The 21,558-nt window shown below is 33.2% G+C and overlaps 1 protein-coding gene across 3 annotated transcripts in view; it reads right to left on the bottom strand.

Annotated features, from left to right (window-relative positions):
- SGCZ (sarcoglycan zeta) overlaps positions 1-21,558 on the bottom strand; it is a gene marked incomplete at both ends in the record, with an annotated part of 334,730 nt that overhangs the window by 130,175 nt on the left and 182,997 nt on the right. For all 3 annotated transcript variants that reach the window (XM_079534835.1, XM_079534837.1, XM_079534836.1), the window contains one exon: positions 17,239-17,433. In XM_079534835.1, coding sequence (XP_079390961.1) covers positions 17,239-17,433 — 195 coding nt within the window. The remainder of the gene's footprint in view (positions 1-17,238; positions 17,434-21,558) is intronic.

The raw sequence follows: 21,558 nt of genomic DNA, 5'->3' as shown, positions 1-21,558 counted from the left end.
ACATCCTGCTAAATTTTGATTAATATTTATAAGCAGTTTGTAAACGTTCAGAAAAATTCATCAAAGATGTTCATTAAAAAAGTCCATGAAGAGCTCACACAAAGGTTAATACACTAGAAAAATGTCAGTGCCCTGTAAGTTACAAAAAAAGCTTCATACTTTTAAAATTATATTTTAAATCTTTACTTTTTAAATTATATTGTAAATCTTTAAATCTTTATTTTAAATATTTCCTGACACAGTTGAAAGGTAATTGGAAAAAATCATCAATCAGAATAAAGAAAAATAAATAATACTCCAGTGCATAACATATATTCACCAAGTGAATGACATTTAATATTTTCCAATCATCTGATGTTTAGACGTAGCATGCAACTCTAGCTGCAAATTCTGTTCATTCACATATGCTGTTAAATTTTAGGGATTTTAAGAGCAGCTTTCTTTAGACTGTCAAACAGTCAAAAAAGCATTGGAAATGTTAAATATTTTTGCATCAAAAGGATTAATCAAACAGCACTGTAAAGACAAAAATAAGGACACTGTTCTCCTTAAGACATTTATTGTTTTACCACAACTTGCATCACTATTTATGACTGTTTAATTAGGAGTAAATTTTCTTACATTATTAGATAATTGACACATAAATTGCATACACTGAAAAACCATTACAGTAAAATCATTAAAAGCCTGAAACTCTAGAATCTTCAATTATTCTATTTGCTTTTCTCCAGGTATTCGAAAATTTTATGGTCAGAACTTATCATTTTATGAAGCAAAGAACTGATTGGACTAAATGAAAGAATTTCAATTATAACAATTAGCTTAAAGACCCTATGTTTTCATCCTCTAACTTCACTTATGCTGTTGAGTTTAATTATTCTGAATTCTAACATTATGTAAGCTGAAATAATTCCATGAAAGGCATTGCAGTAAATTTAATGCCACAAAGTTTCAGAACACACTCTTTAATTGAGTATGGATTTGTGCAAAAGCAGAAAAACACAGTTCTATAAATCTATGTCAAGGTAACACTGCAATGCTCAAAAAAATAAATCCTATTATCATCATGTATAGTGAAGTCACTAATTTGTTATTCAAGGTAACATTACAAATTATTTGTAGAGAAATTATTGTTACCATATCAAAAAGCAAAATTGTATGAAAAATATCCAAAACAATTTTCAAATAATGATATACTATGTTATTGTTTTTATCTCCTGAAGCAATTTCTTGATTTTGTCCTATTTTCCATTAATATCTGACTGAAAAATGCGTATTATACACACATTACATTTCTTTTTCTTACATGACTCAAGACAGACAGTGTTTTGAATGCTTATCTTTACAGAGGCATGGATTCTGCCTCACAGTTTCCATGTCAGGTTAGTGCCAAGCTGAAAGCATTTGAAGAAAACCCCATACCACCCAACTCCTTTTGCAGATTCAAAATTCTTTGCAGTTTGTAAGGAAACAGAGAACCTCAATTATTTCATGAAAGGTGAATAGCATATGTAAAAAGAACACAGAGACAGCAGAATCTGATGAAGAAACTCCTTCAAATTAAACTCTATAAAAATAGAATACTGCCCTTCTTCAGTAGAATTACTACAAATTTGTTTGCAAATGAGCGGCTTAATTTCACAAAAAAAAAAAAAAAAAAAAAATTGAAACTACAGAATGATAACATAGTGAATTTGAAATTTTACTTCTGGCAAACAATCTCATTCCATTATTAATGCTTTCTTACCTACTGAATAGCTAATATTTAGCTGTATATTAGCTAATTAACTAAGAATTTAGTACATTTCATTTTTAGAACCTACATGGCAAGCAACACGTTTAGTCCGTGCATTTCACTTAGTTCTTTTTCAAGCAACATATTTCATATTTCTCCTACACAAAAAATATCTGGCAAAAATGAACAGTGCAACACCTATACGATATATATTGGTCTGCTTAAATATTTGGCACAATTAGAACTCTCAGAAACTGCCTTACATACCATCCACTGAAAATATTATGTCATTGGTATATTTCACTATTTGCAATTACCTTCCCATATGTGCGGGTTGCCCAAGGAGGTTGTGGATGCCCCACCTCTGCAGACATTCAAAGGCCAGGCTGGATGTGGCTCTAGGCAGCCTGGTCTAGTGAATGGCGACCCTGCACATAGCAGGGGTTGAAACTAGATGATCATTATATTCCTTTTTAATCCAGGCCGTTCTATACTAACACCAAACTGATTCAATATTATTGTACTATTTTTCAAAACATCTTAGAATTCCTTGTAGTAGGCCTGCCCTACCTAGTTTTAACTGCTATGCAGTTACTGCAAGATTTCTTTAAGTCTCTACTACTTTGTTTTCCAAGTAGATAATAAAGATTAATAATATCTTCTCAGATCAAGAAGGGAGATAATTGGAGAGTCAGTGCATTTTATTTTTCCATATTTGTCTATAATAAGTTATTACTTCTTTTACAAGGAGAATCCTGTAGTCACTGAATTCACAACAGTTGCCGATAAGTTTCAGTGGAACAGATTATTGTTGCAATTTAATATAAATGAGAACTCTTTACATACTTTAGAGAAGGTAATGTAACTAATAAAATCAATTCTGTCCTTTTAAATATGCAGTCGATCCTTATTAAATTTCAAATTATACAGCTTAATTTGAATTGCAGGAAATGTGTACAGAAGATTCTAAGTTTCATAAAACTGATAAGGGGGATGAATAAAAGCTGAGCCCATAGTCTTTCTTGTAAAACTTGCTTTAAGTTGACAATAGCTTATTTGAATTTAATTTTTAAATTATATATCCTTCAAACAAAGGCATAAATTGCCTGCTATACAAGCATTGGCTGTAATTGAGATCTTTTCACTGTGATGGCCATAGGCAAACTCCACAACTGATCCAGAATTATTATTATTACTTAAACTGGGGGAGCATTGAAACTCCAGTCAAGGACTCTGTCAGACTCTACAGAAGAAAATAATTCAGCTGGGAGAGACCTACAAAAATTATCAAGTCCAACTACCTGACTACTTCACAACTAACACAAAGTTAAATCATTGAGGACATTGCCCAAACGTCTCTTGAATGCTAACAAGTTTGGGGCATCAATCACTTCTCTAGTAAAACTGTGCTTGACCACTTTCACAGAACTGAAGACTGAAATAGAAAAGAAGAAAACAGTGGTAAGGAAAAGATGTAATAGTTAGGGACATGGTTTATTGTTCAATGTTGGAGGTAGGTGGATGGATGGACTAGATGATCTTAGAGGTCTTTTCCAACCTTAATGATTCTGTGATACTTCCTGCCTAATGGGAAAGTGTACTTTCCTTACTGAAAACTCTCTTCCATTAGGAAAAAACAAATATTTTATAAATGATCTTCAGCAAACTGACAGCTTAAGGAAAAGGTATGTCATAACATATTTTCTAAAGAACATATTGGAGATTAAGCAACCAAAAGTGCCTGTCATTGTTTCATTTCAACATAAAGAAAAAAAAGCACATGAACAGGATATATGGAGTGATATGAATTAAGAACAGCTTTGCCTGATTCATAATATATTTTCTTTTCATTGTCTTTTAATCACCAAGATCATTTATTCCATGACAGGAAACTTTAGTAAATTTTAAACCAAGTAATTTATTGACAAAGATAACTTACACTTCCAGTGTCTGGAAATCAATTTGATCACAACGAGGAGGGCACCAGCAGAACTGACAGCTACACAAATCTCTTGATTTTGAATGTTCTCAAATCCCAGACAGACCCGTGTAAAAAAAACAAAACAAAACTATTTCCATTAACAAAATGCTGTCAGAAATATCACAAAGAGAAGGACCATAGTCCTTTCTTAAGGATGCATATTATTCCTATTATGATCATTGCGAAGTCTGTTGAAAAGTTTTGCAGACTTCATTTCTTCAGGTTAGAATCTGTCTCTATTTACACTCAAGTTTTACCCACTTTCTTCTGGTGCAGTTATGTGCAGCATAACTGGCAATTAATTGTACAGGCTTACTTAGTAGTAATTTCAGTATTTCCTGGAAGGCTGCAATTACCTTCTTCTCACATCCAGAAAGTGTCAACAAAGGTCAAAAGTGATCAACCAGATCATGTTGTATGGACACATCACAGACAGAATTGATTAGTCTGGTTCAGAAAGGACAGCACACATATGACTCTCAAAGGGCTGCAACAGTGCTTTGCAATCTCAAGACTACAATGAAAACTGGATAGATAACACAAATTAAGTCTCCAAAACTTTGCCTAGATTTGGTGAAGGCAGATCAAACAACTCTTTAAGGTGCCCTCCAGCCTAAATTATTCCAAAGCAGTGAACCTGTTATGAATCTATGAGAATCTAAGTCTTTCTTGGCATACAGCTCCTCTACACATCTCAGTTTTCTAAAGGGCATAACTGAATCTCTGTTCAACTTTATCACAGTGGTAGTAAATATATACTTGATATATCAGACACCTTTTTACCAGTAAGCAAGGCCTGCCATCTCCTAGAAAATCCTACCATGCAAGGACCTTTCTTTCTATTTCCAAGAGTCTCAACACCTGGAATCCTGAAATTGATTCATTCAGTTTTCATTAATCTGTAACAATGTGAGAGAAAAAGTCTTGAAATAACTTACATTGGAGATTTGGAAAACAGAAAACAAAAGAAAACAAACAAAATATCCAAGGTGCTGAGAGCAAGCATTTATCACTATTTCAGATGTCCAGGAGTACAAGACATCATCATAGGTTCCATGATACAGAAGACAGGACAAGATATGAAAGGCCATGAATCCAAAATACCATCCAACACCCACAATGTCCCCCTATAATATTCCTGTTGCTAATACAAAGGTCCAAGTCATGATTATATTTCCTCAAGTTTGCAATAATGTTACAATATTGATGCAATTAGGTACAAGAGCAATGCCAAAATAAAAATAAAGATTTCACAGTAAACTATAGATTATAGCAATTCAGAAGCTATCATGAGAAAACAGTTTTACAACAAATATTCAGTACACATAAAAAGAATAATAATTAAATTGGCAACCATGAAATCAGTCACCTTTGATACAAAATTAAAACTGAAGAGTAATTAGCCTTTTGTGTCATCCTATTCTATTTACAGCCTTGGATTTTATATAAAACAGCGTATTTGCTATCATTTGTCACCCTTTTTGATACCTAATTAGCCTTCCCTTTTCTAAATCTCTCAGTGTAAATAAAATATTTATCTATTTATATTTGTCTTAAGAAGAGTAAACAAACAAACAAACAAAACATGGGGGCAAAAAAGTTGACCAAATCCCTTGAAAAAAGTAACAATCACTTACTGAAAACAATTTTTTCCCAATTCAAAACAAATGCTTCTTTGGCCCTAATGCATTCCTACAGATCATTTCAAGCAAAACAGTCAGGTAATTCTATTAGGTTTATCCTATTCAGACTGCGTTAATCTGTTGCATAATCTTTTCTCTTTTTTCTTAGTACATTTTACTTATTCTGAAAATACTTTCAGCAAACGTGTTTATTGACTCACTTGTAATGTATGCTTTACAGGTTATATCTCAAATAATAAAAAAAAATAATAATAAAAAAAACACGAGTTCTGTCACTGTTATTAAATTACAATTATTCATGTGAAAATTTACGTACAGTTGTGATATTACAATCTCTAGTGTGTTTAATTCATTTGCAATTTCTCATAATCACCCTTAGTTTTACTGAAATGAAATTGAAAACATCATCTACCCACTAATTAATCTTTCATATGACAAATACAGTATATAGAGTAGCAGCTCTTCACTGAATGTTGACTGACAACTCAAGAGTCATAAATGTTTAGGAACACTGTCCCTAAGAAAATATATAGTAAGTGCAAAAGGCAGAGAAGCTATAAAAACTAGCAGCTTATTATGTTAAAAAATGAAACCTCAACTGTGAAATCACTGCTGTGAATTCTCTACCCATGTTGAAATTTTATCAATCTGCTTTTCAAGAAATCAATCCAAGAAATAACCACCTCTTGTTATTCCAGCACCACTGTCATAGATGTCTTTTGGCCAAATCACAAAACCTTGTGTTGCCATCTCACCTTTCTGGCCTAAACTTCTGATTCTGAGGCAGTTCACCAACATTATTCCAGTTTTTATATTCTTATGGGAAAAATGCATAGTTAGTCCAAATCTGGGCACGACTTTTTTTTTAATAGTAATTCCCACTAATTTCTGGTATCCTGTGGCCTGTGTCTTGCTTATGACACTAAGTGAGCTCGTGCTAAGTGAGGAGTGAGCTGTGACTGGAGTTTTCCTCATCTTTAAGCATATAAAAGGATTCTCTAAAAAGATGCTTCAAACGTATTAAAGAGCTGTCACTGAAACATTTACTTGAAATATTCATATGATCCCTTTATTTTCACAGAACCCTTGTTGTGATCATTCCTTTGAAGTGGACTTTCAGTTCCACAGTTACAGAAAAATATATTCCCTCTATGATAAGAATCTCTCCCCCCCACGGGAACCAATATTGCAAATATGGACTTAGCAAGCACACGCTCTATATAAGAACACATAAAATATTTCAGTCACTTTATAAATTGAAGACTTTCTCCATTTCACAGATTTTCTCTGCTTGCTTAATACATGACTGGCTTAAGCAAAAAGCCCAAGCAAAATATTTCCCACAGAAAAAAACATTGCTTTGGTCTATTTACATACTGTCATTCACATGGGAACACAAAAATAAAATCAAAAGCTGCTGGCCTAAGCTTCAACTACCACCTCATTTGCTTCTCAAAAGTTCCTGCTCTCCTGGTTGGCCTGCTTTCTGGCTTGTATTGTATCCCAGGTTGCTGCTGTGGCTAACGAGATTGGCATCCCAAGTGATCCTTTCCATCTAGCTCATAATATTAACTGGAACGTCACTGCAACACAGTTTTGCTGGCAACTCCTGCTGTTTCTTTTCTGTGATGCTTTATAGCATAATAAATACTGTATGTCCTTGAATAACATAATGCACTGTATGAATAAATCACTGGGAGTATAGCAGTTATTCTACAACTCAAATGGCTTTCTCTATTTCACCACCACCTACCAGCATATGCAAGTTTTTCCCTTAGAGGGGGAAAGAGTACACTGATTTTTTTTATTTTTTTATTTTTTAATAAATAGATCCTGTATAGAATTGTCCAGCATCAATGTTCGTTATTTTGGTTTCTTTTTTGCCGGTAACTTTTAAGGGAATTTGTTGTAACCGCTAATATTTCATTACATTCTGTGCTACTTGACATGTTGTTTTATATTATATCTTAGTTGTTTTTTTTCCCCATTCATAATGGGAAATTAATAAATATAAATTATCTGTTTTTTTTTTTCACGTGACAACTATGTCTGTGGTATGCTTACTACATGGTTTGTTTACCCTCTTAATTTAAAATTGTAGAAATTCTGGCAGAAGATTTAAGCAGTATAAATAAGCCACTATTTCATGCCATTTCTATTGGAAAGGAAAACTGGTATCCCAGAGTACTGCCATCAAATATAACCATACTGCCCACGTTAAAGTAACAAGGTTGCCGAAATCAACAAGTCTTTGCTACTTAGCAGGAGTAGCTTGTGATGATCAGAAATACTCTGAAGATCTTAGATTTAACTTTACAAAACTGAAATGAAACACACTATCCTAGGCAATTTTTTCAGGCTCTTTCTTTTAAAATACTGGAAACAGTATTCCAGAATTGGAGTTCAGTACTGATTCTTCCAAGTGTGTGAATAAAGCCTCAATCTCATAATTTGGGATTTTATAAACGTGGGTAGAATTTGAACATTGATGATTTGCATTCATTTTGAAGACTCTTACTTTGATATGATAATCTTAAAATCGTTTCAAAGAAGAAAGCCATCATCACATTTACAAGCCAGCTGAAACCTTCACTGAAGCATAAACTTTGGTATTCACATTGACTTGAAGGTTTTTCTAGAGATTAGTGGGGGGTGAAGGAGGAACACAGAGGCAACCTGTGTTGTCTCTGTTGTTAACCTGTTTTATTTGTCTGCCACTACACAAATTACACAATTTCTCTATGCATGCTATTTTTCCCTTTTCCTGTTATATCTTTTTTCCTGACAATTCAAGATCCAAAAGTGTTAGATTTTGTGAAGGAAGGGACTAGAGACAGATTTTTCTGCTTTTTAACTTCACTGTGGGATATGGTCTTACTCTCTAAATCCCATCTCTAACTACAACTTCTTAAGATTACCTTTCTCTCAGAATTTCTGAACCTACTGACCGGTAACATGAAGATCACTAGGGAAGCACTACTGTAGGATTGCCCTGTTTTTCATTATTTCCATGTGCACACATGCACTATTGGCTGTTGTCAGAAAAGATGTCGCATTTCTCTTACATAAAATGAGATAAATATGTAATCAAGGAAGAAACAGGTATTTTGAACCATTCTCTACTGTCTTAAATCTCTTCCTCCATATCTGTAGCAAAAGCTCACATGATAAAGTAGCTATAGTCAAATGCCTCATAATACCAGATCCTAAAACACACAAGGTTTAGATGAATAATTGTATCTAAAAAGTTAAATGTTGAATACTAGTATGTAAATCATTTGGACAGAGAAAACAATTATTCATTTCCCAAATGAAAGTTGAATCTTCACTTGGATGAACCGTTATTTTTCTTATGTAAAAAAAAAAAAAAAAAAAAAAAAAAAATTAATTCCAGCAATTTATTTCAGTATATTCCTTCCTAAAATATGCATTACAATTTGTTTGGTTGAAATGAATTATCAATGATAAAAGTTGCAATAATAGTTTCTACAGCGTATAATCAAATACAGAGAACGATAAGTTACTACAGACTATACAACATACCTTAAAGTGAGCAAAATTATAGATCACTTGGCAGATCAGGTGCTCTCTACTGACCCTTAGATTTTATTTCAAACCTGTGATGAGCTGAGACATGTCGAAATGCCAGACCCACGCCTGCTTTGAGCCATCAACTTATGTGTCTTCTGTTCTTGCTGACATAAACTTCAGAAATCCTTTGATCTCACATAGAATGCCAGGGGTCATCTTGCATAAGAAAATCAGATGTCTCATATTGATCAACCTCTGTTCCTAAATTCACGTATGCGTTTTCTCAGGAAAACATAGGACAGCCAGCTTCAATAATTTTGCGTTAATCCATCAACCTGTGTTTTGTCTCACCAGTTATTCTACATCCACCTGATAAGCCTCAGGTCAAGGTCTAGAAACTATCAACTTCATTTAGATAGTTTTCTTTTCTCTTTCCCGTTTCTCCATCTTCTTCTGTTCATTTTCAAGACTCAAATTGCATTCCCCTCTCTTTTTCTCCACATTGCTATGAGACTGAATCCAGTCCCTGTTAAAGACCTTTTTCTTTTTTTACTGTAATTTTTACAGTAAAAATGTGTAGTTAAGGTGAGAGACAGTTTTATTACACGTAATAAAAATTTCTAAAATCATTCAGACATCTAGCAATTGTTTTTACTTTATGTCACCATCACATTCTGAAAGATCCTAACAGAGCCCAAATGCATTTCTAAATTAATATAAAATTTATAGCCTTTCATTAATTGGACAAAGTAATAAAGGATCAACTAATGAATGGTTTCTAGATATTTCATGCACTTCTAGCATACTTAAATATTTCAATAGATATTTAAATCCATAAATCATATAAAAAGAATGCACTGAATACTTGAAGTTTCCCTGCTAATGCATGCACACAAACTTCTATGGAAGGATTATAAAACCTCCCACAGATTACTCATTACTAGTATGTTAAAATTTATCTGCTACAGACATGGAAGATAATCATAATTCATAAGAACATATTTTTTCTAGGAGTGGCTCTCAGAGACCGTTTTTCTATTGGCTCATTGAAGACCACACAAATACATTATTCACAGTTCTGATAAAAAGTTGGTACTTCTGCATGAATTCTGCTTAAAACATTTAATTTCTTCAATTAAATCTACCTGAGACTCAAACTTCACATTGAATATTCTGACTAATGAGAAAATACTCGACACATAAGATACATAAATGTATATCCTATTCTTTCTCGTCTTCCTATTTCTTATTTATTATAACTTGCATATGTGCTAGGTTTAATTTTGATCACAGTGACATGAGCCAGGCTACTCTTGTACACATCTTTCTATTGATTTTAGGATGGCAGTTGTGTACAAATGAATATAGCATTCCAGACACATTCTGTAATTTATTACCATACTGCATAACCATACAAATCATAAAAATAGAAGGGAAAGAAGATACCATGACGTTTCATTATTCATAAAGATTTTTGCTGTCTTTAAGTAACTAAAGCTTGCACAAGTGATTTTATATCTCTCTAATTACTGCTAAATAACAAAGCATTATTGCTTTCCCAGAACTATAAAATTCATTTAGACTGCTTTATTTGCCCTATTTGTAACAAAGACAACCACTGATTCATTAGGCTTTTTCCCTTTTCATCTACTGAGTTTGTGTTATTAATGCTTCTGAACTCTAATACACAAATTTAATGTTTTTTCTTTTCCTTAATGTTAAAAATGAATTTACATCAATAGTCCTCTACAAATTATCTGCTATTCAAGCAATAAAATTGTGCTGATCTAAGTCTGCTTTCTTTGATAAACTTTTAAGAATTTAAAATTACCTTTTCTTGAAGATAGATGCTTTTATGTCATACCAGATTTCACAAGAACACCAATAAAAGCCAGTAATGGAAATGAAGTTAATTCCATTTTCGTGAAAGAAAATATTTGGTAAAGTTTCCTGATATACTTGTTGACCTGTTTATTCAGTGAATTGCTGTCTACTAAACACTGTACACTCAGCTAAAACACATTATTATTATTTAATAGAAGGTAAACCTCCACAACTGAATATCAATATAAATAAAAGAATATAAAATAATAAATAAAATATTTATTCTCACTTAACCTATCACAAAGCTGGAAGTTGATGTTGCCCTATTTTATACTCTTTATAGTAACACTAAGCATTCACTTCAAACAATAAAACTCTCAAAAGGAGTTGCATGAATGTTACTTTAAATGATATCAGAATCACTGTAGCAAATGGTAAAAGATATTGAAGCCAAATCACTTTTTTTTTTTGTATTTTCTTTTTGAAACATAAGACAATATTTCTTTGACATACTGGATGGCTCAACTAGGGTGAAGAGTCATGTTACAGATCTATGCCTCTTGCACAATTCATAAATTCTATTGCTTCCATGAAACAAGTCTGAAGCAATGAGACAAACAAAAAAAACAGTGACCTTGTACAGGCAAATAACTTTTTGTTCTTATCTGCAAAATAAACATCATCTATAGGCGATTTTCCCCAAGCATTCAAGTTTTAGATACTACAGCATGACTTTCCAAAGCTGTAAATACAGCCACATTAAAATTCCTTTTTAAAAAAAAAAAAAAAAAATCCAATTTTTACAGGATTAAGTAGAGTGCAAAGTATTTAGTCCCACTTATCTGTAGGGAATTTTACTAATATTCTGCCGTAAATCTGCATGACTAAACAAATATAAAAATGAAAAATCCACATTTTCTTATTCAGAGATAATTTGTAACAGCAAACACTGAATTGTACATCTCAGGAATAAAATAAAATATTTAAAAGCTGCAACCATACACCAAACAAACAAACAAAAACCTCCATAATCTGCAAGTAAAAAGAAAACAATTCACAGTTGCTAAGAAGTATAGTTGAACAGTATTTTTTTAGACAATACTCTCTTAATTTTTAAAGGAAGATGTGTTTGCATAAGATACCTTGTACTGTAAAATATCTAACCAATACATGTGATATTCGTCTATTTGTGGAATCTGTTGTCATGCGTGTGCACTAAAAATAATAGACATATATTTGATTTCAGATTAGCTACCTAGTTGCCTTTGACTGTGGGTTCAAAGATTTGATGTCTTCCCTTTCATGGAAAAAAAATAAATAAATAAAAAAGCAAGGAGATAACAGAAAAGATTTACAGAAATTATTTAGGATTCTGCACATTAGTTTTTGTACAGCAAATTAAATCTACACTATACTAGAACTGATAGGTTAGAATGGAATTTGTATTTTCCTCTGTAAGATCTAGAAAAGGAAGTAAAAATATTAAATGGTAGTTGTCTCACTTTAAGAGACAAAATCCTGGAGGAATATAGAGGCAAACTGTAATGATGCAGAGATTATTTAATAGTTGCATGTATCTGCAGTGTTACACTTGCAACTATATAAAAGGAAGGCTTGACTGGCTGTGTATCTTAGGGCAAGCATTCAACCATCATGCAACTTAGCTGCTGCCAAAATACAGAGCCAGATCTTGGCAGTCAACAAGCAGAGTATGTTCAACTGGGAGCCTGAAGTACATGAATTCTAGCCAGGAAGTCCAAAGCTGCTCATGTTCTGGTTATGTTTGAAGCTGAATAGAAGTTCAAAGTTTATATAAGAAATAATTTCTGTTTCAAACTAAATAGTGAGTTGACTCATTCCTGATTGTAAAAATAATTCACTCAGTACAATAAGAAAGAGGGTTGTTTATCATGTATCAGAAATCGCATGCCATGAGACCAGACAAAATTGACTACAACATTGCAAGTAACTACAGCAATAGAAAATACCTGAACAGTACAACTGCATTCTTAGATGCGTAACACAACAAACAAATCTTTTCATACATTATTTCTAGCAGGAATGCAGAATATGAAGACACAAGAAACTAGGTATACTAGTTATACAACCAAAACCTGTAAATAATTTGTTACTAGTATTTTCTAACATATACACCGCTGTCATAAACCAACAACAGCAGGGATTCCTACTAATCACACTTTTTTCAAATTCAACAAAGCCCAACATCAACATAACGTAATATGCAATGAAATAATGTAATATCAAGTAAACACCAATATCAAATGACAATTTTGTGTGTATCTGAAAACATATTAATGCACTGGTATTAAATACTTTCCACAGTCAAAAAGAGGACTCAAGTTATGATGCTGGTTGCCCCAAGTCACTTCACAATGTCACTTCACAGAAGAAGAGTATTCTTTGAATTTCCTCTTTTAAAGTGTAATTTTAAATAACTTTTACAAGCAACACTGGTGTATTCACAAGATTCCTCTACTGAAAAATCTACAAATTGAATTCAGAAAGGCTTAAATTGCACCAACTGGCCAGTAGCTTCCGATAAACAGTTAAAAATAGAAAGTCAGCAGCTAACACATTGACACTAGTGCAATTGTCATCCATCAGTGACAAACCATGCCCTGGCTTTTCATGATCCCTTCAAGGAGTACACTACTATTATTTTTATAAAAAGCTCAGTATTGGTTGATGCTAAAACAGTAAAGAATTTAAAATAATATCAAAATGTCAAAGTTCAACAATTATTTTCTCATGGGTAGATTCCTCTTTAGTGCCTCTTAAACAGTTTAACAAAAGTATTTTCCCTTTCAAGTGGTTCCAAGCTGTACTTCAGATCTGCTATCACTGCTGAGATATAATAGCAACATATCTTAGCTTGCATCTATCTCGATATACACATGCGAGTGGAAGAAATATATGTGCATTTCAAAGTTATAGTATAATTTAAATACATGAAATTAATTTAATAAACAGAGTTATTTTACTCTCAGAATGCTTGTGGCTAATTAATATAATTCCTTCAGACTTGACAGAAATTTCCAAGAAGTGCTCAAGTGTGCATATTTGTAGACATAAGGGTAAAGATTTTACTGATTATGTTAGCCACCTTATATCAATCAATTCTTTAACCCATATGGAGACATAATCTGAATACTAACCAGTCCATTACGTACCAGGAGAAGAATATAGGTAGCTTTCAATGGAAAACTAACAAAATGATCAAAAACTAACCGCAGGATCTGAAGAAAAGTTATTCACACAAGCTGAAGCAAATACTGACAGATGTTCTTTTGGCTTTGAGTGATATCATTTACATACAGTTATTATCTATAGCTTTATAATATTAAATAACTTATTGTAATGAAATTCAATTACAATATTTTAAACAATTCCTTAGTAAATACGTACATTATAAGATATGCAATATAAAGTTTGAACATTCATTTTTATTTCATAAACTGCATATCTATATTACATATTCTGTTTTCTGGAATAGTTTAACTGCAAATCATTCTATGAATATATATAAAGTTGGAAAGCAAAATCTGATTAGTTCTACAGCAATGTATTTTGTTAAACAAAGCCAGGAAATGTTTTGATGTGAAAATGGAAGGAAGGGAGGAAGGGAGGAAGGGAGGAAGGGAGGAAGGGAGGAAGGGAGGAAGGGAGGAAGGGAGGAAGGGAGGAAGGGAGGAAGGGAGGAAGGGAGGAAGGGAGGAAGGGAGGAAGGGAGGAAGGGAGGAAGGGAGGAAGGGAGGAAGGGAGGAAGGGAGGAAGGGAGGAAGGGAGGAAGGGAGGAAGGGAGGAAGGGAGGAAGGGAGGAAGGGAGGAAGGGAGGAAGGAAGGAAGGAAGGAAGGAAGGAAGGAAGGAAGGAAGGAAGGAAGGAAGGAAGGAAGGAAGGAAGGAAGGAAGGAAGGAAGGAAGGAAGGAAAAGGGTTCTGTTACTCTTAATTATAAAACTCTATGGGAATATTTTTTTCAGATTGTTCAAAACAAGCATAGATAAAAATTTTCACTTCTAAGATAGTTAAAAGGTATATGCTATTCCAAAACAATCAGTGTTCTCAAGCATATGTAATTTATTTTTGTTTTTATACGAAAGAAGTGATCTGTTCCAATTCAGTTTTCAGAACTACTTACATTTGTATGACTATAATAAAGGGGAAAAGTTAATATATATTTTCTAATTGCAGGGTTAAAAATTAATTCATTCTAGGCAGTGGCATAGTATTTATCTGCATTTGTAACAAACTCAGGAGTCTTAAAGATGCACATAAATTTTGTGATTTTTCTCTTGTTATACATACTCACAAAATACAGAATTCTGTAGTTAACTGCATAACATTTTAAACTGTAACTCAGTGTCTGCATAATTATTTTTAGAGACACATGCATCTCTCAAGCTACTGAAGTTAGGTCTTCGATACACAGAGCAGTACACAGAAGAACTGAAACAATTCTGTTGTTCCTTGGACTAGATTCCTGCACTGATTCAGTGATTCACTACAGAATTTTAGCTGTGTAAAAACTTTGAGGCGCAGAAAAAAATATATATATATTTCTAAATCTCTTGTCAGTTTTACTTTTAAGAAACTGCTTGATCATTAATCTGAATAGTGCTACATTGTCTTCTATCACGGAACAGCCTGGATCGAAAGGACCACAATGATCATCTAGTTTCAAACCCCCTGCTATGTGCAGGGTCACCAAGCACCAGACCAGGCTGCCCAGAGCCACATCCAGCCTGGCCTTGAATGCCTCCAGGGATGGGGCATCCACAACCTCCTTGGGCAACCCGTTCCAGTACATCACCACTCTCTGTGTGAAAAACTTCCTCCTGATATCTAATCTAAACCTCCCTTGTCTCAATTTAAGACCATTCCTCCTTGTCCTATCACTATCCACCCTCGTAAACAGTCATAGTCCCACCTGTTTATATATTCCCTCCAAGTACTGGAAGGCCATAAGGAGGTCTCCCCAGATTCTTCTGTAATCTTTGTAGTGTGAAAGGTCAAACATTTCTCAGGTATGGAAGCAGCTCCAAATGTTTTATTGGAAAGTAATCTGCACAAAGAAAACCGCTGCACTTGTTTTAAAACATCTTAACATTTTTAATTTTCTAAGGTTAATTCGCCTCTGGATAAATATCAGACTGTTTTGCTGAAGTAAACAGTCAACCTAATCACCCTTCTTATATGATAGCAAAAGCATATGAAAATATCATGTTTTGCAAGCATATTATGCTAGAAGAAATAAACAAAAGCTTCTATCAAGTTCTTCAGTTCATGAATATTGAAGTCATATAGTTGTCAAAATATGAACACAGTGTACTTATCCACTGTTAGAAATTCAGTAGTAGCAATGTATTTGTGTAATAGTCTCACCAGGCAACGATCTCATGTAATCCTTTGAATTACAGAGCATTATCAGGTGTAGATCAGATGTATTTAAGTCTGGTTTTTGCCAGTTTTTTTTTTATTTCCTGGAAATCAATAGAGAACTGAAGTGTGGTGTGACCCTAGTAATTAAAAATACCACTGACTAAATCAAAAGGTTGCTGCTGATAGTCAAAATTGAGAAAGAAAAAATACACTGATTGTAGCAAAATTGCCATTTTAATCTTCTGACATACCAAAAGAGACTGCATCACAGTCAGTGAACATATCTACCGTCTTTGAGTAAAGCTTTGGGAACAGCTGGGCAGATAACAGTCTCAGCAAACACTGACATTTTATCAGATCGATATACATTTGAAGTACAAACACTATAAAATTTCATAGTTGTAATATCTTCCAGATAGACAACATCTCATAAAACCCTTTGACTTTTATACCCACCAACCTGATCTAACCGACATCGAAACTGGTTTTCTATATTCTAGGTGAACAGAGTTCACCAGACCAGTAAATTCGAAAAATAGTAATGACTTAAACTGAAAGCATGATCCCAAGTTGAACTCAACTAACTCATTTTCCCCTTCAGAAAAAATATATCATACAGGACAGACAGAACAAACACCTATTGATCACTCTCTGTGGTGGCAAGAAACCAATAGAAATTAGGTCAGCCAACATACACTTTTTCATGGAAAAACATAATATCCAGGTATATTTTCTGAGGATACAGTTAACATATTGTAGAATCAGAGTATCAAAGACACATAGCATGGCTTGGGTTATAAGAAACCTTTTAAAAATAATCTTGTCCCAACCTCCCTGCCATGGGCAGGGTTGTTACCCACTAGGTTGCTCAGGACTCCATTCAATTTGGCCTAAAATACCTTTAGGGACAGAACATCCTCAGTTTCTCTGAGCAACCTGTTCCAGTGTCTAAAATAGGGCAAAGCTGCACTTATATCAGAATATATACAAAAAGTGTAAGCATAAGTAGTACGTGCCATTTCTAAACCAAAAATTCAGGATTTGTGCATAATACGAGAAAGATAATTGAGACTACAATTTATTACTAGAAGAAATAGGATACATAAAGTCACTGTGATACTTACCACTGTGAAATTCATGACCTTCAAAATCCATATTGTCATTGCTAAGTTAACAATCATGGTAACCAACAGCAGAAGTACAAAGAAGTATAAGCACCTCTTTCGCCATCCATAAATCCCTACTGGGTAAAATTGAGGATTTTCAGTCCTTGCAAGGCTGTTCTGTTGTGTTGCTAAAATATACTGCTCTCGTGTCATCTGGAAAAAAAAAAAAAAAACAAAAAAAAAAAAAAAAAGATAAGTAACAATGAGAGCCCTATATTTTACAGATTTTATTACATGAAGATTATCTGAGAACATACAGCAATCAATTTCTACAGGAACGGAAGGGATGCCTTAATCTGGAATAAGCCATATAAATATTAACTAAGTACTTAGTAAAAATCTGGTGTTTTTCACTACTTATGCCCCAAAATTGTAAAAAATACTTAAGTATTTCATGTCTTATAATCTACTTCTGAAGACCATTTCAATGTTCTTCTTGAGGTCATTCAGAAAAAAATTGTTTTGTAGAAATAAATCATGGGGCACTCGTAAAAGAAAATTCTATTTCCAGAAATGTTTAAATTATCACTCTTTCATAGTAATCAATAAATAAATGTAATAACTAATACTATCATATATGCTTACATATGTTATGCATGTTTTTTAAGAAGTATGCCATTGTATATACAATATTTTACAAAAGGAGGAAAAAGAAAAGCTACTAAGCTTTAATTTTCTTTTAAGATACAGAAAATACAGATACCAACAACTTCTGCCTTTGCTTTTTGTTTTTTTTTGTAGGGCTTTTTTTTGGTGAGCCTAGGGTCTTCTAACAAAACAACAAGCAATAACTGCTTACAAACAACTTAAATCTTAATACTACATGTTCTTCACAGCACAAATGTTTAAAGCATTTAATAAGAAACCATGTTACACTTTCTTAACCTTTTTTCTTTCTAATCATCAACTTTCTTTTGGTGAATTTCCGAAACACTAGAAGAGCAAATATGTTACTTCAGTACTTTAAAAAATGAACTGCATGAACCTTGTTAAACTGTGCAATATGACAAGAATATAAAAAACTGTTCACACAAAAAAAGCCTAGAATTCTGATCGATGCATTACATATATAATTTATTTATAGATAGATAGATTCACATGTATTTAATGATATTTATAAAGGCAAAATACAGTAGATACAAAATGAACACTGACAATATTAATTGACACAAGAGGCTCTCAAATAAACAAAAACAGTTTAAGTGCTCCTCAATTTTTACTACTTTAAGCTTGTAAATTGAAGGTGCACATATTGCTTGAGCAGTCTAGATGCATATGATATAAAATAAAAAAATAATTCCAGTGGTATCATAACTATTAAGAATTCAAATTCAATTAATATACATGAGATACATATTTCAGTAAGAAATTAAATAAATTCTTATACTGCCCTGAATAAGTATCAAAAACAATGCAAAAGAAATGATCGCAGCTCTGTAAACTATTTAATCACATCACAGCTGAATATTTAGCAACTTTTAATTATCATTTTCAGCTACTCCCATGTTTTTTGATCTTTTTCAGTATCACAACAAACAAAAAAACTGATTGATCATATGATGTGAAACCTAAATTACAGTCATGCTGATGATCTTGGCTATTGACATTTTGGGGCCACCACATGCTACTGGAATAGATACCTTAGATGAAAATAATTAGTGAACACAGAAGATCTATTTTACATTTTCAAACTTTGTTTTACTTTTTGGGAAAGTTATTATGACATTATGTCTTACAGAGGCAATCTTTCAAAGAAAAAAAAAAAAAAAAGACCAGCAAAATACACAGAGAAGATAAGGAGCAAATAAACTAGACAATGAGATTGTTGGTATAATTGTTGAAGTTAGGATAACAACTACTTAACAAGTCTTAATAAAAACATTTAGAACATGATTACACTTTGCAAATAATTCTCTAGACAAACACAGATTTGTCTTAATAGTCAACATTTCTTTTCTAATGCCTGAAAAAAAAAAACAGATTCAAAACTAAGGAAAGAAAAAAAAGGATTATTGTTCTTAATTACAAATTTTTTAGTCTAACACACAAAAAAAGTCCAGTACTTGCTCTTAGTGATGGGGGAATTAATTACACCTGTGGCTTGTTAATTATCTGAGAATAAAGCTATATCATTTTTTTCTTTTTTGAGGTCAAAAAAGAATTTCTAGCTCTCAAATCAGCTCAACACATACTCCAAAATGGATTCCGTTCATCCTGAATTTTTGAAAAAGTCACTCAAGAATACAAAAGTGTTGAAAGCTGTTTTTTTTGTCAGTTTGCTCATGAAGTGAAAAATACAAAGGAGGAGAAGTAAAAGACACATTTAGAGAGAACAATCTTAAACTGTAGAAATGGAGTGTCAAACAGTCAACAGAAACAGCAGAGGTTATTAGAGAGCATTTACAAATGTTCATATAACTTATGCCTGTTTGTAAATCAGACAATCTAATAAAAGACTCGCGTTTCTGTGAGAATGAGGGAAGGTAGGTGGAAAGAAAAAGCTGTTAATAAATGATTTGCAAGCATGATAATGTTTTTCAGAACTGAAACAAGCATTCTTCTTTCATACTCTGGGATTCCTATTTCAAATTTGCTTTTCAAGCAAGTAAAGCTCTTTACTAACAAGATCTGTCAGCATTATTGAACACGTGAGTACAAGCTGAGGAGGGAGAGGAAAAAATGTTCCTATGGACAAAGTTAAATCTGTAAAAAATACTGAAGGACTGAATTATTTAACACTCATTCCTGTAGTTAACAAAATACGCAAGTTAGAGATGTAGTCAACGAAATACGTAAAGCGGGGGCTGTCAAGGTCACCAGGCGTAACCAGGCGTAGTCTGTGTGGGCCCCCTTGCGTGGCTAGCGAATACGTGAAAGGGGGGCTGTAACAGTCATCAGGCTCTGCGGGGGCTCCTTGACTCGTGAGAAACCATGATGAGACATGGCAAGACAAGACATGCCACACGTCTATTGGGCACAGATAACCGTAGCAAGGGTGATTGGTAGCACTGTGATATAAGGGACAACTATAAGAAGAGTGTGTTGCTTGCAATAAGTGCCATTTGCCGCTCACCACATTGGTGTCATAAAAGCGTGTGATTTGGCTGGGGCTGTCTGAGCACTTCACGACGGGACATTAATCAGAGGTTGCCGAAGCAAAGGCAACACATTCCACTACCATTCCATTCAATTTGGCATCGCTTTCTGTGTCTTGTTTTGTTGTTTTTATTGTCGTTGTTTGAAGCAATATAAATTTGAGGGCACTACAAACAGAGCAGGTCTAAAGTTAATTCTTCTAGTTCATGTTCCCTATTTCCCTTTAGTTTTCTGATAAGCCTAAATTGAATGTCTCAAGAGTCCCACAAACCCCAAAGCAAATGCTGTAATTTGGATTGCTTAAGAGACAGAAAGTTCTCTAATCTGACCCAGATTTTCTGCTAGTGTCAGTTAATAGAATTCACTTGGCAGTCCTTCCTATTAAACAAGCCTTTATATTCCTATCTTTGAAAAAAGAATTATTCAGTGGCAGGTTAAAAAAAGTGTTTTAAAAAGCCTGTCTGCATTCCCAAGAGTGTAGAACTGAATTAACAATGATACTGAATGTTTGAAACATCAGTACAATGATCACAACTAGTTTGAAATTTTCAGTGAAGACTGCTTTTATTGAAAGCAGTGGAATTTATCCATTTGATAAACTCCCAATAAAACAGGAGACAAAATGTCACCAGACACTGACAAATATGTTGGATGACTGATAAAATTATTCCCTCTTCCTTTCTTTTGTCCTTTCTATAGAGCTTACAACATTTTTAGAACATTCGACATTAGGAATTCCAGCATGTTTTATTTGCTATATTTACATTTTAAACAAAAATAAAGCATGACATCTCTTACATTTTTATTCTTTTGAGAAATCAAATTTTTATTATATTTTTAAACAGGAATTACCAAGCATATACCATATCAAGAAGTGCGTCTCTAGGAATTATTTAATACATCTATTATAAATTGAAATTGTTTATTAAAACTAAAATTACTAAAAATAGTTTTTGTATCTCAAAAAATATCATACCAATTATTTAGCTACATTTCAAAAACTTAATACTCATACCATGGAGTAAAAAGGTTAAAAACCAGTATGAATTTTGTTACCTCAATTACTGTAATTGTAGCCAGTCATATGACTGGTTTGAAGTAACTCCACTACTGATTAATTCTCTGCGTTATTTTCTTAATTCGTGGACACGATGAAAACTTTTTACAGGAACTCTAAAATAT

This window comes from Tetrao urogallus, assembly GCF_951394365.1.
Source record: "Tetrao urogallus genome assembly, chromosome: 4".
Lineage (NCBI taxonomy): Eukaryota > Metazoa > Chordata > Aves > Galliformes > Phasianidae > Tetrao > Tetrao urogallus.
This window is presented reverse-complemented; position numbering and strand designations above follow the sequence as displayed.